Raw genomic sequence first — 17,510 nt, forward strand, 5'->3', positions numbered from 1 at the left:
GAAAGCACAGCCCTCAGGGTGTGCAGGTCCTCGGTGCGACCATGAGCGACTGCAGATGCCTAGGCCATGGGGCACACCACAGAGAGGCCAATGCCACGGACCAGCGGCCCCACCCCTCAAAAACGTCAGGGAGACAACACAGGGGAAGCTGCAGGTGACAGAGACGGCCAAATGCACGCGCAACCTCAGACTTTCTTTTTCTGGAGACCGTGACTGGGCCAGTTGGTGAAATCTGAAAAAGATCTCTCGTGTGTGATCATTAACTCCCTGGTTCCGGTGACTGCACTGCAGAGATTCTGAAAGAAACGTGCTTGCTTTTAGGAAATACGCCTGTGAGGGGCACCACGTCAGCTGCTTACTCCCAACAGTTCAGAAACAAACGTGGGGGTGAAAGACGAAGACCCGGGGCGGGGCAGGAGGCAGGAGGGACACAGCCAACACGGCAGGAGGTTGGCACTTGGGCAACGGAAGCCAAGGGCAGATGGGCGTTCTCCACACTGGTCTTGCAACCTTTCTGAGATCTGAAGTTACATGGAAATCAGGTTAAAAGAAAAATTACAAATACTTTCAACTAAGAAAATATGTCTGAATGTCTTTCCCATCAATTACAAGTGTCTTTCCAAGATGAGTCCCATCCAGGGCCCTTCTCCACTCCTCCTCAATGGTTTCAGTGGATTCCTGCTCAGGCCCTTTTTCTGGACATAATGGCCAACTGTTTACAGAGAAATCAGTGGTGACTGGTGACTCTTTCTGGAGTCAATGGAAGATGACGGACCAGGAGCCTGGTGCAGCTGTTCTTGGAGGGAGGGAGGGAGGGAGGGAAGGAAGAAAGGAGGGAGGGAGGAAGGAAGGGACGGAAGGAAGGAGGGAGGGAGGAAGGAAGGGAGGGAAGGAAGGAGGGAGGGAGGAAGGGAGGGAAGGAAAAAGGAGGGACGGAGGGAGGGAGGGACGGAGGGAGGGAGGGAAGGAGGGACGGAGGGAGGGAGGGAAGGAGGAAGGGAGGGAAGGAGAGACCCGAGGGTTTCAGGTTCTCCCTCCCACACAGCCAACCCCACAGACAACCTTGGACAAAGTCGCAGCTGCTTGGGCTCAAGTTTCTCTTCCCTGCAGGAAGGGTGCTCGGCTCCAGAGGCTCAGCCCTGCCTGCCTTCTCCATCAGGAGTGCAGCTTGGGGCTCCGCTGCCCAGCCCACGTCCCTTCTGGAAAGCACAGGTTTACTGGTGGTTGGGGTCTTAGTATGTAACTTAGTATGTCTGCGTTCAGCAAGCAACCACTGTTTATCTGAACTTCTACGAACTGCGCAAGTAGGAAAAACGTGTACACAGCAAGCACGTTCGCTCAAACCAAGGGGACCAACGTCCTTCCCGTCGCCTCCAACACTCCCAGCAGCAGCAACCCCTGCTCACCGCGGCGTCTCCTCTGCATGGCCTACTTGGGAAGATGGCAACGCCTATCAGGCCCCAAGGACACCCCAAAAAACACACACACAAGCTCCCCACAGGCAACCTACGCAGTTGGAAAAAAGCACTAGAAACAACTTGCTTAAGTTGGATGAATACCGAGAAATTCATTAAACTTAGAAAACATTACGATGTAACCGCCACAGGGTCACACCTAGGATCCATGCATCCGACTGTGCAGGGATGTGCACCAGTGGCCTCACAACAAAGCCCTGCGTGTGGGGCTGGCGAGGCATGACTCTGTCCTTCGCTGCTTATTAAAGTAGCACAGACGATGAGTCCAGAGTGCGAGGACGCACAGAAAAGGGGGATGGAACACAGAAAAGCGGGGTGTGGCTGGTCCTCCCAGGTGGGGACTGCACTGAACACATGAGCGTGTGTTCAGCCACCAGCATGTTGCTACCAAAAGCAGCCTCAGAGCATGATTACAACCTTCAAGCCTTTAAAGAGAACACGTCTCTGCTCGCTTTCTTGAGAGGAGTGTCGCTTGGTCTCTATGGAGGCCACGGCAAGCGTGCTCTCAGCAGGATGGAAGCGCCCACTTGGGAGACGCACAGACGTTTCTATCTGTTTAAAACAGCCAGGTCAGACCTGAACCAAGAGTGCATCCCGGGGACGTCATGGGGCTCAATGCCATCCCGGTCAAGAGACTCTTCGTTAAAAATCCAATGCCCCCTCTAACCTTCTGTACACCCAGCCACCCCCCCAACCCTCTGCACACCCAGCCCCCCTCTAACCCTCTGCACACCCGGCCCCCCTCTAACCCTCTGCACACCCAGCCACCCTCTAACCCTCTGCACACCCAGACCCCTCTAACCCTCTGCAAGCCCAGCCCCCCCAACCCTTTGCACGCCCAGCCAACCTCTAACCCTCTGCACACCCGGCCCCCCTCTAACCCTCTGCACACCCAGCCCCCCTCTAACCCTCTACACACCCAGCCCCCCTCTAACCCTCTGCACACCCAGCCCCCCTCTAACCCTCTGCACACCCAGCCGCCCCCTCTAACCCTCTGCACACCCAGCCGCCCCCTCTAACCCTCTGCATGCCCAGCCCCCCTCTAACCCTCTGCTCGCCCAGCCCCCCTCTAACCCTCTGCTCGCCCAGCCACCCTATCTAACCCTCTGCACACCCAGCCGCCCTCTAACCCTCTGCTCGCCCAGCCCCCCTCTAACCCTCTGCACGCCCAGCCACCCTCTAACCCTCTGCACGCCCAGCCCCCCTCTAACCCTCTGCACACCCAGCCGCCCTCTAACCCTCTGCTCGCCCAGCCCCCCTCTAACCCTCTGCATGCCCAGCCCCCCTCTAACCCTCTGCTCGCCCAGCCCCCCTCTAACCCTCTGCTCGCCCAGCCACCCTATCTAACCCTCTGCACACCCAGCCGCCCTCTAACCCTCTGCTCGCCCAGCCCCCCTCTAACCCTCTGCACGCCCAGCCACCCTCTAACCCTCTGCACGCCCAGCCACCCTCTAACCCTCTGCACACCCAGCCCCCCTCTAACCCTCTGCACGCCCAGCCCCCCTCTAACCCTCTGCACCCCCAGTCCCCCTCTAACCCTCTGCACACCCAGCCGCATCCCTTGCACTCCCTGGCCTGGACTTGGACATCGGCAGGCCTGGCTGCTGTGAAGGGCAGTGAGTTTTCCTCTGGCCGAGCCCTGCCTGTGTTTTGCGGATAGAGCCACTTGCCTGGGATAGCACCTCCTCCCTCGTCATTCTGCACGTTCATAACGACCGGAAGGCTCAAAGGACAAACGGACACGGGAAAGCCTGGCGTGCGGTGCAGGAAGGTGAGACGGGCAGCGTCCTTGCCGGGTAGCCCACAGTGTCTAACCCTCAGGGCAGGTCCCGGTGGTGCCCCTGCCCAGGCGCCATGCACCAGTGGCCTCTGCCAAGCAGGGTGAAGCGGGGGCGAGGGATGGCCCAACAACCCAGATCAAGTCTCCCCAGCCAAACCCCACCCCGTGGGCCAAAGAGCAGCACCCAGACACCACGTGCCCTGAGGCAGGAGCGGGGTACAGACATCAACCCAACCCTGACCCGGTCCACCTCCTCCGGGGGACGGCAGGGCCCGACCCGGTCCACCTCCTCCAGGGGACGGCAGGGCCCGACCCGGTCCACCTCCTCCGGGGGACGGCAGGGCCCGACCCGGTCCACCTCCTCCGGGGGAAGGCAGAGCCCGACCCGGTCCACCTCCTCCGGGGGACGGCAGGGCCCGACCCGGTCCACCTCCTCCGGGGGAAGGCAGGGCCCGACCCGGTCCACCTCCTCCGGGGGACGGCAGGGCCCGACCCGGTCCACCTCCTCCGGGGGAAGGCAGGGCCCGACCCGGTCCACCTCCTCCGGGGGAAGGCAGGGCCCGACCCGGTCCACCTCCTCCGGGGGACGGCAGAACCCAACCCGGTCCACCTCCTCCGGGGGACGGCAGGCATCCTCAGCGGGTCAGAGGATTGATCCCAGTTCCGGCCAGGACACAGAATGAGCCATGGTACCGACCCCGACAAAACTCGCCTCCCCTCCCTCCTCCCAAAGACAAACCCATTTCTGACTCATCTCCACATTTAAGGACTGAAATGCTGAACTCATCTCACAGAAACCCCTGTAAAGGCCGGCTCCTTTCACATTTTACAACACAGCCGTGGCCTGCCCACGACAGCTTAGAAAGGCTGACTCAGGAATCTCAGTTTGTGCCAAGCTCATGGTCTCCCCAAAACCAAGTGCAGCAAAACTCGGGACACCTTAAAACCAGCGATAGGAACGGCCCCTTCACAAACACCACGGTCCCCTCCGGCAGGCATGTGGGGCAGGAGTGCGGAGGGGAATTCCAGGGTCCCCCAGGCCTGGGCCGCCCCACTTCACACCCTGACAGCGCATGACGGTTCCTGCTATTACTGAGAAACGTGAGTAACAAGGCTTTAAAAGGAGGCTCCTTCAGCCAGTAGCATCCAGGGCGAGAAGAAGAAGGCATGGCATTTCAACCCTCTCCTCTCACCTGGCCAGGCTGGGCTCCCCCACGCCTCAGAAAAGAGCGAGGCAGCCGCTCAGGAATTTCCCCTTAAAGGAGACTCGGGCAGGTGTCTGCAAATAGCTCATGAAGCCCGTGAATCATCCACGAATGTCCCTCACCTTCGGGCAGCACTGGGACAGCAGGGGCTGGTACTCTCCGCACTGCCTGATGAGGCTTGTACGGTGCTTCATTCTGCAGACACGCCGTCGGAATTAAAAATCCACAGGACCCGGCCAGAGTCACTGGGAAAGAAGCCCCTGTAAAGGCCGCCTGGCCTCTGGGCCACCCGCAGCCGCCTGTCATCTATCTTTCCACAGCCTTTCAAGGGCTCAATGGTCTCACAGCAGCCCCCAGATCCCCTGGGTTACTCTGCAGCACAGCAGGCCCCAAAGGCAAGCCCATCTGCGGATCCGACAGTGGGAACCAAAACCAAACGAGGGTCCAGAAGCCTGGCTGGGGTGGGAGAGGAAGGTGAGCTGCACTCGTGGGTAACAGAGGAGGAAGACGGCGTCCTCGGGGAGACCGCGCCAAGTGCTGTCGACGCGTGTGCCCAGATGCCGCGTGCAGGGAGGGCGCCTGTCCTCTGGGGTCTTCCTCCCCGAAACACTCAGCCACAGGGTAACCACGAGAGAAAACACCAGACACTGCCCAACTGAGGGGCGTTCTCTAAAACGGACCAGGACTCCCCAAAACTGCCACAGTCATCAAAAAAAGAAAGTCCGAGAAACCGTCACAGCCAAGAGGAGCCCGAGGTGGCGCGGGAACCCGGTGTCTGTCACGTTGGATCCTGGACATGTCCTGGGACAGAAAAGCACACCCGGGAAGAGGCGGTGAAACATGAGCCTGCAGGGATGTGGCTCTGCATGGTGACCACCCACCAGGAACCCTCGACGAGCTGAACCCGCACCCGTGGCCAGCTCCCCGATAGCTGTGTGCACTGCCCTCCTGCTCCATCCATCCCAACATCTTCCCAGCTCTGGGAACAGCCCCGGCCTCGGCCCGCCTCATGCCTCGGAACAGCCTGTTTCAGCGCCCTCTCCCCAGAGGCCCCTCCTCGCTCACCTGCCCCGAGCAGCCCTAAGCAGCCAGCACTGGGTGGACTGCCCTGCCCACCTGCACTGGGACAGGGGCTTGGTCGCTGTAACCGGTGCCCGTCCCTCCAGGTTTAAAGCAGTTCCAGCAGCAGCTCTGCTCACAGCTTGTCTGGTGCCTTCATGAACCCCACGCACCAGGCTGACCTATCCCCAGGGGCCAGGGTCTCAACAGGACCTGCCCCAAGCAGACGTGCCCGGGACTGACAGCGTCTGGCCAGCAGGCCCGACCTGGGTCCAGGCCCCAGAACCACAGCCTCTGGCGGGCCCCTGAGACCTTGGAGGAGCCCTCCCAATAGCCAGCAAAGGCCGACAGCCACACCAGGCTGCCCTCCTCCTCAGCCACGAAGGCGGCGAGGTCAAGCCCTGGCCTGGAGAACTGGCCACAAGTCAGTTTTTTCTCATCTTATTTTTTCTACCTTTTCATTATAAAAACGACCCCAGGTAAGCAAGTGGGCAGACATCCCGTGCAGCCCTACGGGTGCTAGCTGTCCACGCACAGATCCGCCCCACACAGCCCTGGTCTGATGCATGTCACAGCACACAGTGGCCACCACCGCCCAGACCCCCCTCCACCCCCCGACACTGAGCAGCCTTGAGGCCCTCCGGAGCCGCTTTGCTGAGTTTTCTCTGGCTGCAGCTGCCTGGGCAAGAGAACGTCTATCTGCTGTGCATCAACAAAGGGCTGCCCCTGCTCACCGGACCTACCAAGAGCCTCCCACCACTTCCCCAGCTCCCTCCCTGCCAAGCCCCCCAGCCACAGAGGCAACCTCCTATCTGTTTTTCACTCCAGGTTAGTTTTCCCGACACCTTATCAACAAAGTGAATGCAGACCCTGTGGTCAGTAAGATCCTCATGGGCTGGGGCCTTGGGAAGCAGCCTCCTGGGCTTGTCCAACCAGGCTGTGTCCCCACCCCGAGAGGGAAGGAGGCGGCTGCAGGTGGAAGGGCAAAGACCAGACACACAAGTGTCCCAGCCAGAGGAGGGGCAGCCCCTCCAGCCAGAGAGGCAGTGAGAGTCTGCATGTCAGATCCCTGACCCACCCCGATCCAGGCCTGGGAAGTGCGTTCATGGGTAGAAAGAAGCTGGCTCACCTCCCTAATCAGCCCTAATCCCCTCTGAGATCACAATGCCTCCATCAGCCTCGCTTTCTCAGTGGCTCATCCCTCCCCCTCTTCCTCCCGCGTTTTGGGATTTTACAGCCATTCTCCACAAAGGGCTCTAGGAACATCCTCTTAGACTCAGCCGGAAGCGGCTGGCAGGCAGGAGGGGCCGTGAAGCTGGAGCCAGGTCCGACAGCCTCCACTCCTTTCTGCCCTCCAGCGTGGGTGGTCCGTCCAGCTACCCAGCACTGCAGAGCAGTGGCGGGCGGCACCGGACCTGTGCACACAGAGAGGCGCCGGGCCTGGGGCAGGGGACAAGCAGGTCCAGGCTTCCTGGCTCCCTGCACTCAAGGAGGTTCTCAGGCCTGGCTCTGTGTGTCCCCTGGGTCCAGGGGGCCACCCTCCCCTGGAGCCACAGGGGCACCTGCAGCAGAATGAGTCCCAGCTGGTGACCCAGTGGCATCAGCCCACGTGGCCTCTGGGGACAGCCCAAGACTGAATGGACCCAGGAGCACCCCCCGCCCACGCCACTGCCTGGAGGCTGGGTTCCCCGTGAAGGCGCGGACCCAGGAACACTCCCAACCCCACTGCCTGGAGGCTGGGCTCCCTGTGAAGGTGCTGGGCACTGAAATAAAGTGTGTTTAGGTTCCAGGATCTGAACGCCAGCTGACGAACCCTGGCCCTTGTCCTCCCTCTACCCCTCACAGTTTGTGCTGTGTGGGCCCTAAAATCTAGAAACTGAGGCTCTCAGGGGCACAGGATGAGAATGGTCCAGTGTTCAGGCTGGGACACGGGGGGCTTCAGGCAAGCTCTCAGGCTTCTAGCACAAGTTTCTGGCTAAAGCGGTGCTGCCTTCTGAAGGAAAAACAGGCCCTTCATCACCCATTCCAGAAGGGACCTCATCCCAATAGTCTGTGCAGACACCACCGCCAGTATCCTGTAAACCAGGAGAGCGCCGGGAGATCCCAGCTCACCGTCAGAGGCACCGGGAGCAAGGCAGCCTGGCTGGAAGGTCCTGGCAAGCTATGGCCAGACACATGAACACACGCCACACAAAACATACATGCACAGAGACATGCATGTGTACACACGCACAGACAGGCACCTCCACGTGCACACGCAAACATGCTGACACGTTAAGACACTCTCCACACCCATACTCACACGCTTCCCCGCTCATACATACACACAACACTCACCTCGCAAACCTGCACACGCACCTGTCCTCACATGTGCATACTCATACCCACAGTCACACACACACACCAACACCCGCACATACACGTGTACACACACACATACCTGCGGCACACACATCTGCACAAAGTCCCGGGGACTACAGCCTCCAGACTGCATGACCCACGGGGCGGGGTGCCCAGGACACAGGCACACACTGGGACTACAGCCCTTCCATCTAAAGGACACGCCTGCTCGCGGGAAGGTGGCCTCGGGTGAACTCACTTCCCGAACCCTCTGTCACGTGGCTGTTTGCTGGCCCTGGTCCAGCCTCCTCCCCAGCAGCCAGAGTGACATCTGAGCCATGGAGGGGCCGTGGGGTCCCCTAGTGCCAGAGACTCGGGGCCCAGGCAGCCTGCAGTAGCAGAGATGAAGGAACGCGGGAGAGGCAGGGCCCCCAGCGCACCTGCCAGGCCCTCCCAGGGCGGCTCCTGTTACAGGCTCGCTCTGGGCTGCGGTCAGGGACCCTTGGCGGCGTGGAGGGGACCCAGGAGGGGCCTGGCCTGGCACACTTCCCTCCTCCGATTTCCACTCCACTCAATCCCTCCCCAGTGACTGCCCAGGGCGTCTCTGAGCCTCCCTGAAAGCCCAGGCCCGACCCGCTGGCGCCAGAGGTCTGCAGACACAGCCAAGGAGATGAGGTCACGGCCACCGCCACCCTCGTGACAGGCTGGCTCCTGCCACGGGAAACTGAGGCACAGAGCAAACGTTCAAGGATCACTTTAACATCCTCCTCCCGGCTGCACGTCTGCCAGGTGGACATCCCCTGTGCACAGGACGTAAACGGACACGAACGCTGGGAGGGCCAGCAGGGCCACCCCACCATGAGGACAGCTCCAGGCCATGGCAGACACACAAACCAGGCACGCCAACCAAGCACACGGGCATGCTGTGTGTGGCTGTCCATGGCCAGCCTTGGGGCTCACGTCCCAGCCCCCTAACTTCCCAGAGCCACTGTAACCAGCACAGTGGATGGCAATCTGACTCCAGGGGTCAACACAGGCCTGGGCGGGGCCCACTCTCATCCCAGACCCCAGGACCACTCCCCGCAGAGCCGAGGCCCACCAGGGGGGTGCGTGCAGGGTGCTGCCCAAGAAAACCCCAGAACGCAGGAAACAAACCACCCCAGGTCCACACGTGATTCAGAAACAGCACTCTCCTCCCCACAATTGTTTCCTCAAAAAGAAACCGCCCAAGGAGAGAGCGGAAACAGGCACAGGCTGGCAGGATGGGGGCCCACGTCACAGCCCAGGGCCGTAAGCAGCACTCGGACCCTGAGACCCCTGCAATGGCAGCACACGCCCCTCCCCACAGGGGTGAGGTCCTGCAGTCACCCACCAGCCAAAGGCGACCCTCCCCACAGGGATGAGGTCCTGCAGTCACCCACCAGCCAAAGGGGACCCTCCCTGCAGGGATGAGGTCCTGCAGTCATCCACCAGCCAAAAGGACCCTCCCCACAGGGATGAGGTCCTGCAGTCACCCACCAGCCAAAGGGGACCCTGCTGTGGGCCTGCCCCCCGGCACTCCCGGCCAGAGGCTCCAGGACCCTTGGGGAGTCAGCGGCCACGAACAGGGGAAGAGGCAGGGCCTGGACAGCGTGGCCAGCCAGGCAGCTCATCGTTCAGGAGCTCATTGTTCAGGCTACTGCACTGAAGCCAGAGGTTTATCTGCACAGAACAGGCCTCTGCCCCCAAAAGGGAGTTTCCCCCTTCTTCATAAAGGAAAGGTATTAACCCTTTGTGCTCTGCCCTCGTCCCTGGGCAGCACTTCCCCAGCATCTGAGAAGGAAGACCAAAGGAGACCAGCCCCCGTGTCAGTTACCAGGAGGGCCCCCAGTCAGCTGCTCACCAGGCCCCAGACGCCCCCAGCCCAGCCCACTGCCCTGAAGACCAGCTGGTCCACTCCTGAATGCCATCCACACCCAGCCCCACCGGGCTCCACCAGGTTCCCATGCCCCACAGGGGGAGGTCTGCCCCTCAAGGCCCCTGGCGGGCCTTACACTCCCCAGCACCCTGGGACTCCTGCCCCACCCACCACACGGGCGCCACAAAATGACTCTGGGTTCCACCCTCAGAAACACTCAGCTGATGGAGCCGGTTGAAATCAAAAGCACCCAGCCAGGAACTGTGGTTAATACTTAACGTCAAACATCAAACTTTGCCCTCCAGACCTCGGTCTAAGGCACAGCTTAGAAAATTCATATTCTGGCCAGATATGGTGGCTCACGCCTGTAATCCCAGCACTCCGGGAGGCCGAAGTGGGCAGACCACTAGAGGCCAGGAGTTCCAAGCCAGCTTGGCCAACATGGCGAAACCCCATCTGCACTAAAAATATAAAACTCAGCCAGGCGCAGTGGTGCGTGCCTGTGGTCCCAGCTACTCGGGAGGCTGAGGCACGAGAATCGCTTGAACCTGGGAGGCGGAGGTTGCAGTGAGCTGAGTCTGTGCCACTGCACTCCAGCCTGGGTGACAGAGTGAGACTCTGTCTCAAAAAAAAAAAATAAGAAAATTCATATTCCAACAGGGATGGTAACAGGAGAGCCCTCCGGGCAGCCAGCTGGCCTCACAGAGGCCATCCATCACTGGGGTGTCGGCTCCACTCGTGCCCTTCACAGCTGGGGGGCCACCCTGGGCTGACCTCCACTCCCAGTGCTGTGCCCGGCGGTGCCACGTCGGGATCCGTCTGCAGTGCCCGAGGACGGCAGCCCTGGGAAGGCTCCGTGGTCCAAGGTATAAAAGGAAAACAGGATCTCGGGACCCAAACACACTAAGCCACAGGTTAAGAGTCAGGCTGGGAACCGGGTCACGCAACCTGCCTTCCATTTTCTTCCTGTGTAGAAGGCTGCAGGCCTCCCTCACATTTTAGGACTCACAGGATCCTTACGCTAAAGCAGCTGCAATGAAACGCACCCCGACGGTGGAAACGACAGCTCATCCTCACGGGTGTGGGACCAAGGACAGAACCAGGAGTCGCTGCTCTGCTCGCCGGAGGCAAACGCACACCTGACTGCCTCACCCACCCCGTGTTGACTGTGTCCTGACTGCTTCGCCCACCCCGTATTGACTGTGTCGTAGGTAAATGTGCAGATTCACTGAGCGTGAGGCGTGAGGGGTTCTTCCTTTACCCCCACGTGTAACACATGGGTTCAGTGAACGCTGATCAAACGCTGCCTATCTGCCCTCCCTCTTCTTTCTCTTTTTTTCTTCCCCTAATACGCACGCTTTAACCTCTGAATATTCAAGTTCTCAGCCTTCTTTGAGAAGAAAAGCCCGGACCACGGAAGTTTCCCGTGGTTCTGTGTTAGGCGCATCCTTAACCTCGGCAAATAAACCTCTCAAGTGATTGAGGCCCACCTGGGTTGCTTTCTGTGATTTACAAAGTCCACCCTTCCCCCATACAGGAGCCTGGGCCATCTGGGAAGCCCTGGGTCAGGTCCAGGGAGCTGTGTAGGACGTGGCCCCACGTCCAAAGTGCAGAGGCCCTGACAGAGGTGGCTTCACTCCACGGCCCACTCACTGCCAGGCATGAGGGGAGGACAGCCCCCAACTCACCCTCAGGGTCCCTCAGGTGCCTCTGCTTGACTCCAGCCACCGCCTGGCAAGGTCTCCGACATTCACCAATCCCCAGCAAACCTGTGTGGCTTCAGCCTGGACCAGCCGCCCTGCACCCAGGCCTGAGCACCTGGCCCTCCCCTTGGCACCACCTTCCCAACGGCCACCCAGAGCACAGGAGAGGCACTGAGGAAGCCACTCACTCTAAGAAGGGGATCTGGTGTCCAACGCTAGACAGAAAACCACCGTGGAATCCGTTTGGCCTCGCCCACTCAGAGAGGCCTGGGGAGCTTTGCAGAAGAGGAAACCATGAACCCGAGTCCACGAGGCAAAGGTCTCCTCACATGATCAGAAGCCCAGGAGCAGGTTCAGACCTGAACACGAGGCCACACCAGGAGAGGGAGCCCCTGGTCACTTACTGACGGGCCTAGCCCAGGGGGGAAGGAACGGATATCCAACACCCAACACCGCGTGACCCTCTGCTGCGGAGGAAGCCCCAGCCCCTCTCTACCTGCCACGGCATGCAAACACACACACACACACACACACACACACACACACACACACGCTGTGGAGGAAGCCCCAGCCCCTCTCTACCTGCCACGGCATGCATGCGCGCACACACACACACACACGTGAGCATGCCCACAGCTGTGCAAGAGCACAGTGCACACATGTATGCACATGCGTGTACATATATGTGCACATATACATGATGCAAGCACATGGCTCACACGTGGATACATCTGCACACTCACAAGGCACATAGGTGCCCGCACACATGGACCCAGCCAGCTGACCTAAAGCACCAATGCTTTACCGCATGCCTGCTAAGGAGAGCCTCTTGCCTGGAGACAGCCTGGGAGTATGTCAGGCACAGGAGGAAGCACAGACCCCGGCCTGGATGCCCAGCAGCCACCGCGTTCCTGTGTATCTTTTGTTTCCTTTAGTTTTAAAAAGGGAACTTGATAAACAAAACGCATGTCTTGCAGCCTCCCTGCCTGCTCACCACATATCCATGACCTTCCATGCCCGTAAGGTGGAGCCCAGCTGCTGCAGGGGCTCCCGGGCACAGCCGTGGGGTCAATGGCCTGCCTGTCCCTCCTGCTCCGACTGCCTGCCATGTCGGTGTCGGGAGCGCCCTTCTGAAATCTGGGGACAACAAGAGCTCTCTGTCCCTACTCGGCAGGACAGAACCTGGACGCTCTGTGTGTGGTCCCCCTATCTAATGCATGATCCCCCAAGTCCCTGCATCCCCAAAGGGGACCCCAGATCAGCACAACCGGCGTGCACCATCTCGCCGTTCCCAAGGGCAGTGCAGAGCATGGCACCCAGCACCTGACAGGCAAGGACGAAGCGGCAGCTCTCGCTGTCCTCAGATTTTGGGAGGGGGCTCCCAACACGGACACGGGAGGTAGTTGGAGCAGGAGGGACAGGCAGGCCGCTGACCATGCGACCGGGCCTCTGTCAGCGGCCAGGGGCAGAGGGAGGCAGGACCGCCCCTGGACAACCAACACGAGCTCAGCCACAGTGGAAAATCTCAGAAACGGAACCCAAAGAGGGAAGTAGCACCCGAGCCAGGAAGAAGCTCCCGGCAAACCTGGGAGAGCCCCAGCCGAGGGTGGGAGACCTGGGGGTGCCAGGCAGGACCCACCCTCTCCCAGCCCAGGGAGCCCCGGACGAGTGGAGGTCCCTCCTGGAGAGTGGGTGGCCAGGGCCTGCGGGGCCTTGACGGAGGCTCTGCATGCTGCACCTTCCAGACAGGCCGGGGCACCGGCCAGCCCTCCCTTCCCACCCCTCCCAGGGTCTCCGAGGCCCCTGGACGCACCCCTACAAGCTGGGAAGGAGCGAGTCTACCCTGACATAGTCACGGAGGAAGGGTTGGGCTCGCCCAAGCCAGTTACAAAACCCACTCTACCCTGAAGTCGGACAAGACGCAGCCAGCGCCCAGCAGTGTCCTCCCACCTCCTACTCTCAAAAAACCACCCCACTGAGAAACTGAGGGCTAACACGTCCTTCTCATTTCAAGACGAGGTATTTCACATAAAAATAAAACCAAGAATAAAAGCTCGGTCCGAAGAAGTGCTGAGGGCACAGTGCCCATCCTGGGGACAGGACGCCTCCCGCAGAGGCTCCACCAGAAGCAGCAGGGAAGCTGCAGGGGTCGGGGACAGGAGGCCCCTGGAGCCAGGCTGGGCAGACGCGGCCTTGCTGGGCTCTGGGTCGAGCCAGGCAGCCTGGGCAGCAGCATCTACCCCTCCTTCCCCAGAACCCCCCCAACCCAGGCTCGGGACACCAAGGCCCCTGCTCCTCAAGTTGGGGTGGCTCAGGACACCCTCTCCACGCCCACCTCGCAGTGCCTAGGATCAGCCCACCAGGCCCCTCAAACTCGCTTCGCCGTCACCCAGGCGCCAGCCCAGAAGCTCCAGTACCTCCACAGACCGTTCAGGGGAACGGCAATGGAGTCAGGAAGAGCTTGGGTGGTGCTGGTAACTCTGTGGCCGGACAGGTTTGGACCTGGCCTGTGACCTTGTGGCGTGGACCCCACACAGCAGGCCTTTGGGAGGGGCTCCGGCTTCTGCAGGACCCCCGCCCCCCACCGCCACCAAAAAGCAAAGTCTGTGCCTCCTTCCCCAGGCTCCGTGCCCATCACGGGACTCCTAACCACACCTCTGTGGGCTGAAGATCAGGATGTGATCAAGTGGATTCTGAAGGGCAGCTGCATGCCTGTTACAGCCTGACAGTGGCTGGGCGCCGGGCCCTTTCTGTGGAAGTAGGAAGCGGGTCCAGCACAAAAGCCCCAGGTGCAAGTTCTCTGCCAGTTCGGAGAAATCTCCCAAGTTCAGCTCACACCACAGGGCCACCCTCAAAAGTGTCCAGAAGCCCACACCTGGCCCATGCCCTCCCGTTCTCCATTTCATGAAGGCCAGGGAGCCTCCTGACACACCCATAGCAGGACCTGAGTGCACGGGCAGCGACATGGGCAGCGCTCGGCCAGGGCCACTGCCTGCTGGGCAGACACAGGCCCAGGGCACCGCTCAACAGCCTTCAGAGTAGAAGAGACAAGAAAACGAACAAGCACAAAATTCCCTCTGCCTTAAAAGCAAATGACACAGTCTAGAGAGAAAAGTGAACCTGATCAGCCTTGAGAAGGGGCCGGCCAGGCAAGAAGAGGCTCCTTCTGAGTGCGTTCCGGGGGCGTTGCTACAAAGCTCACACAGAAAGACCACGCCAGGGCCCACCCTCCTTGGTGCTTCCTGCCGCCCTGGTGGTGACCGGAGAGAAGGGGCTTGGACTCATGGACCCTGCTTAGTTAGCACTTCACCTGGTGTTGAGCCTGGCGCCCCGCCTGACCATTTCCAAGATCTGGGCTGGCCTCTGTGCAGAGCAAGCTGAGACCACTCTTCGCCCGCCGCGGGGACCCTGATGACGCATCCCAGGCCACTGCCTTCACGGTGGGTCCCCACCCGTGTCCCCGGGTTCCTAAACTGCCTGGAAGGGATGTCTGGCCTTTCCTGCCCGGGATGGTGGGTTAGGAAGGATCTGGGGTCTGGCGCCAGACTTGTCCCTGGACAGACCTCACCTTCCTTCCACTGCCAGGGAGCAGGGAGGCTGCCACCCACTGCATGAGACCCGGGCACATGCGGGCACGGCCAGCACGCGGGGCGGCGGCTGGACTGAGTCCGGACACCTTCTCAGAGACTCCGGATGGAAGGGCCTAAGAGCCTCCGGTTTCTAGAGGGGGCTGAGATCCGGGGAGTAACCGGGATTTGGAGCCAGATGGAGGGAACAGGGCTGGGGGATTCTCTCCCCAGCCCCGTCCCCACCGCCCAGAGAAAGTGAAAGTGCTAGAAACCTCCAGATTCCCGGAACGGGGGACGGGAACACGGAGGACGCGGCCTGAGCAAGGCCCCGGTGGCTGCCCCCTCCCCAGCCAGGGCGCAGTCCTTCCTGTTCCGCCGCTGGGGGTGGGCGGCTCCTCCAGGGTCAGGCGGGGCAGGACGGGCCGGCCCGGGCTAGTGTTACCGGACGGCCGCGGCGCAGGGGAAGGGAGAGCGGAGACACAGGACGCCGCGGCTCCCGAACCGCCGGGGTCTCCACCGCCACCCCTGTCCCACCAGGGACCACCCAGGGGCCCGGGCCCCTCTGGAGGCGCGCTCCAGCCCCTCCCCGTTTCCATGGCTACCAGCAGCGGCGTCCACACCTCCGCCCCCGGTCCCACCCGAGCTGACGGTACCGGGAGCCTGGGCAGGGCCCCTCGCCCCCTAGCCCTGCCACTAACGTGGGGTGGGGGACCGAGAACAGGCGGTGGGGGCGCGGGAAGGGGCGCCTCCTGTACCCCGGGCCCCGCCGCCCGCCTCCGCTCCCGGATGCAGGGCCCAGACCCGCGCTCGGGGCGCTCGGCCTTTGTCCGGCCAGGTGCGGCCGCGCTCACCCGGGCTGGGGCGCTCGGGCTCGGGGCCCTCTGGGGTGCCCGGAGCCTCCGTCCGCTCGGCAGTCTCGTCCCCGCCGCCGTCGGCGTGCGCCTCCACGGGCACCACGGTGAAGTTGGTGGGCATGGCCGCCTGCAGCCCACAGTCCCTACCCCGGCCCGGCCCGCGCTGCGCCGCTCCCGCCGACGCCACGGGACTTGGGCGCAGGGGCGGGGTCCGACCGACCCGCCCCGCCCGGGCCACGTGACTTCACCTGCTTGCCCCGCGGCCCCACGAAAAGTTGGCCCGCGGCGGAGCTGGGCCAGGCGACTTCCTGCAGGGACTCAAACCCAGGCTGCGTCCGTCCGACCGCCCCGACCCGGGACGCGGGGCTTTCGCTGCCTGCCCCCCCCCCCCCGACCATCGCAGAGCCCGCGAATCCCCGCTCAGTCTCCTGCACCCCCTCCTGCTGCAGCCCTCTGCCCCTCCTGCTGAAACCCCCCGCCCTCCCCGCCCCGCTCCTGCTTGCCCCCTCCCCGCCTCCCCTCTTGTCCCCTTCCCGACCCCCCACTCCTGCTCCAGCCCCGTGCCCCTCCTGCACACCCTCCTCCTGGAACCCCTCACCCCTCCTGCACCCCCCCATCCCTCCTGCACCCCCTCTGGCTGGGCCCCCCTGCCCCATGAACCCCCTCCTGCTGGAACCCCTGCCCTTTCTGCACCCCCTCCTGCTGGGCCGCTCCTCCTTCTGCGCACCCCTCCCGCACCCCCTCCTGTTTGCCGCCCCTTTCCTGCTTCAGCCCCCTACCCTTCCTGCTTCCCCTCCTGTTCCCCCCTGCCATCCTCCAGCACCCACCTCCCACACAGTCCGCCCACCCACTCCAGGCTGTCAACACCCACTCAGACCCTGGGCTCCTAGCCTGGCTCCTGGCTAGCCCAGCCTGGCTGCGAAGGCATCTCCAGTGGAAGGAGTCTTGGATAGCCTGGGGGTGGGGTCCTCCAGAGCTTGGTCCAGCTCCAGTTTAGGGACCTAACCCAGTAGAGGGAGTCCCCCCCCATGACAGATACCACCCACGAAGACCCCATTCTCCTCCACACCTGCCCCAGGAGTGCCCCGCGGCCCCTGCCCTGGAACCCTTCCTTCCCTCCTTGGGAAATGTTCAGAAGCCCACTGGGTGATGCAGGTAAGGTGGAGTTCCAGAACCCACCAGGCGGACACCAGGATACCACCCGCCAGCACCTGGCACATTTCTCAACAAATGACTCACGAAAAACACAACAATCAGATGTCCGTCAATGGGGAATTGGGCTAAAATGCTATGGCACACAGGTGCAATGAGTCAGCCTTTATTCATAATCACCCACAACTGCTGTACAACAACAAAGCAGAAACACAGGTGGTGTCGGCAAACACGGCCACAGCCTCTTGTCACATGGAAAATGGGCATGGCCTGGCCATGTTTTAGCAGCATGCCTGTCTAATCCTAAAAGGCAGCTGGAGGGGAGTGATGGCCTCCAGGCTGTGAGATCACGGGGCTCTGTGGGTTCAAGGAACGCAAGCCCAACCTCACCAGCCATTTCTAGTAAAGCCAGTTGTGCCCTGGGGTGGCCCAGGGTTCTACCCTTTGCCCCATGGACTCTTCTGGGCAGAAGCTGT

General features: G+C 61.7%; 1 protein-coding gene across 2 annotated transcripts in view; it reads right to left on the bottom strand.

Annotated features, from left to right (window-relative positions):
- Window positions 1-16,083, bottom strand: part of SLC12A7 (solute carrier family 12 member 7) — a 57,783-nt gene extending 41,700 nt beyond the window's left edge. The window contains exon 1 of one of the 2 annotated variants that reach the window (XM_024247470.3): window positions 15,880-16,083. In XM_024247470.3, coding sequence (XP_024103238.2) covers window positions 15,880-16,003 — 124 coding nt within the window. In that variant the 5' untranslated portion in view covers window positions 16,004-16,083. The remainder of the gene's footprint in view (window positions 1-15,879) is intronic. The other variant, XM_063724033.1, reaches the window with a different exon arrangement.
- Window positions 16,084-17,510: the final 1,427 nt, after the last annotated feature.

Source organism: Pongo abelii, chromosome 4 (genome assembly GCF_028885655.2).
Source record: "Pongo abelii isolate AG06213 chromosome 4, NHGRI_mPonAbe1-v2.0_pri, whole genome shotgun sequence".
Taxonomy (NCBI): Eukaryota; Metazoa; Chordata; class Mammalia; order Primates; family Hominidae; genus Pongo; species Pongo abelii.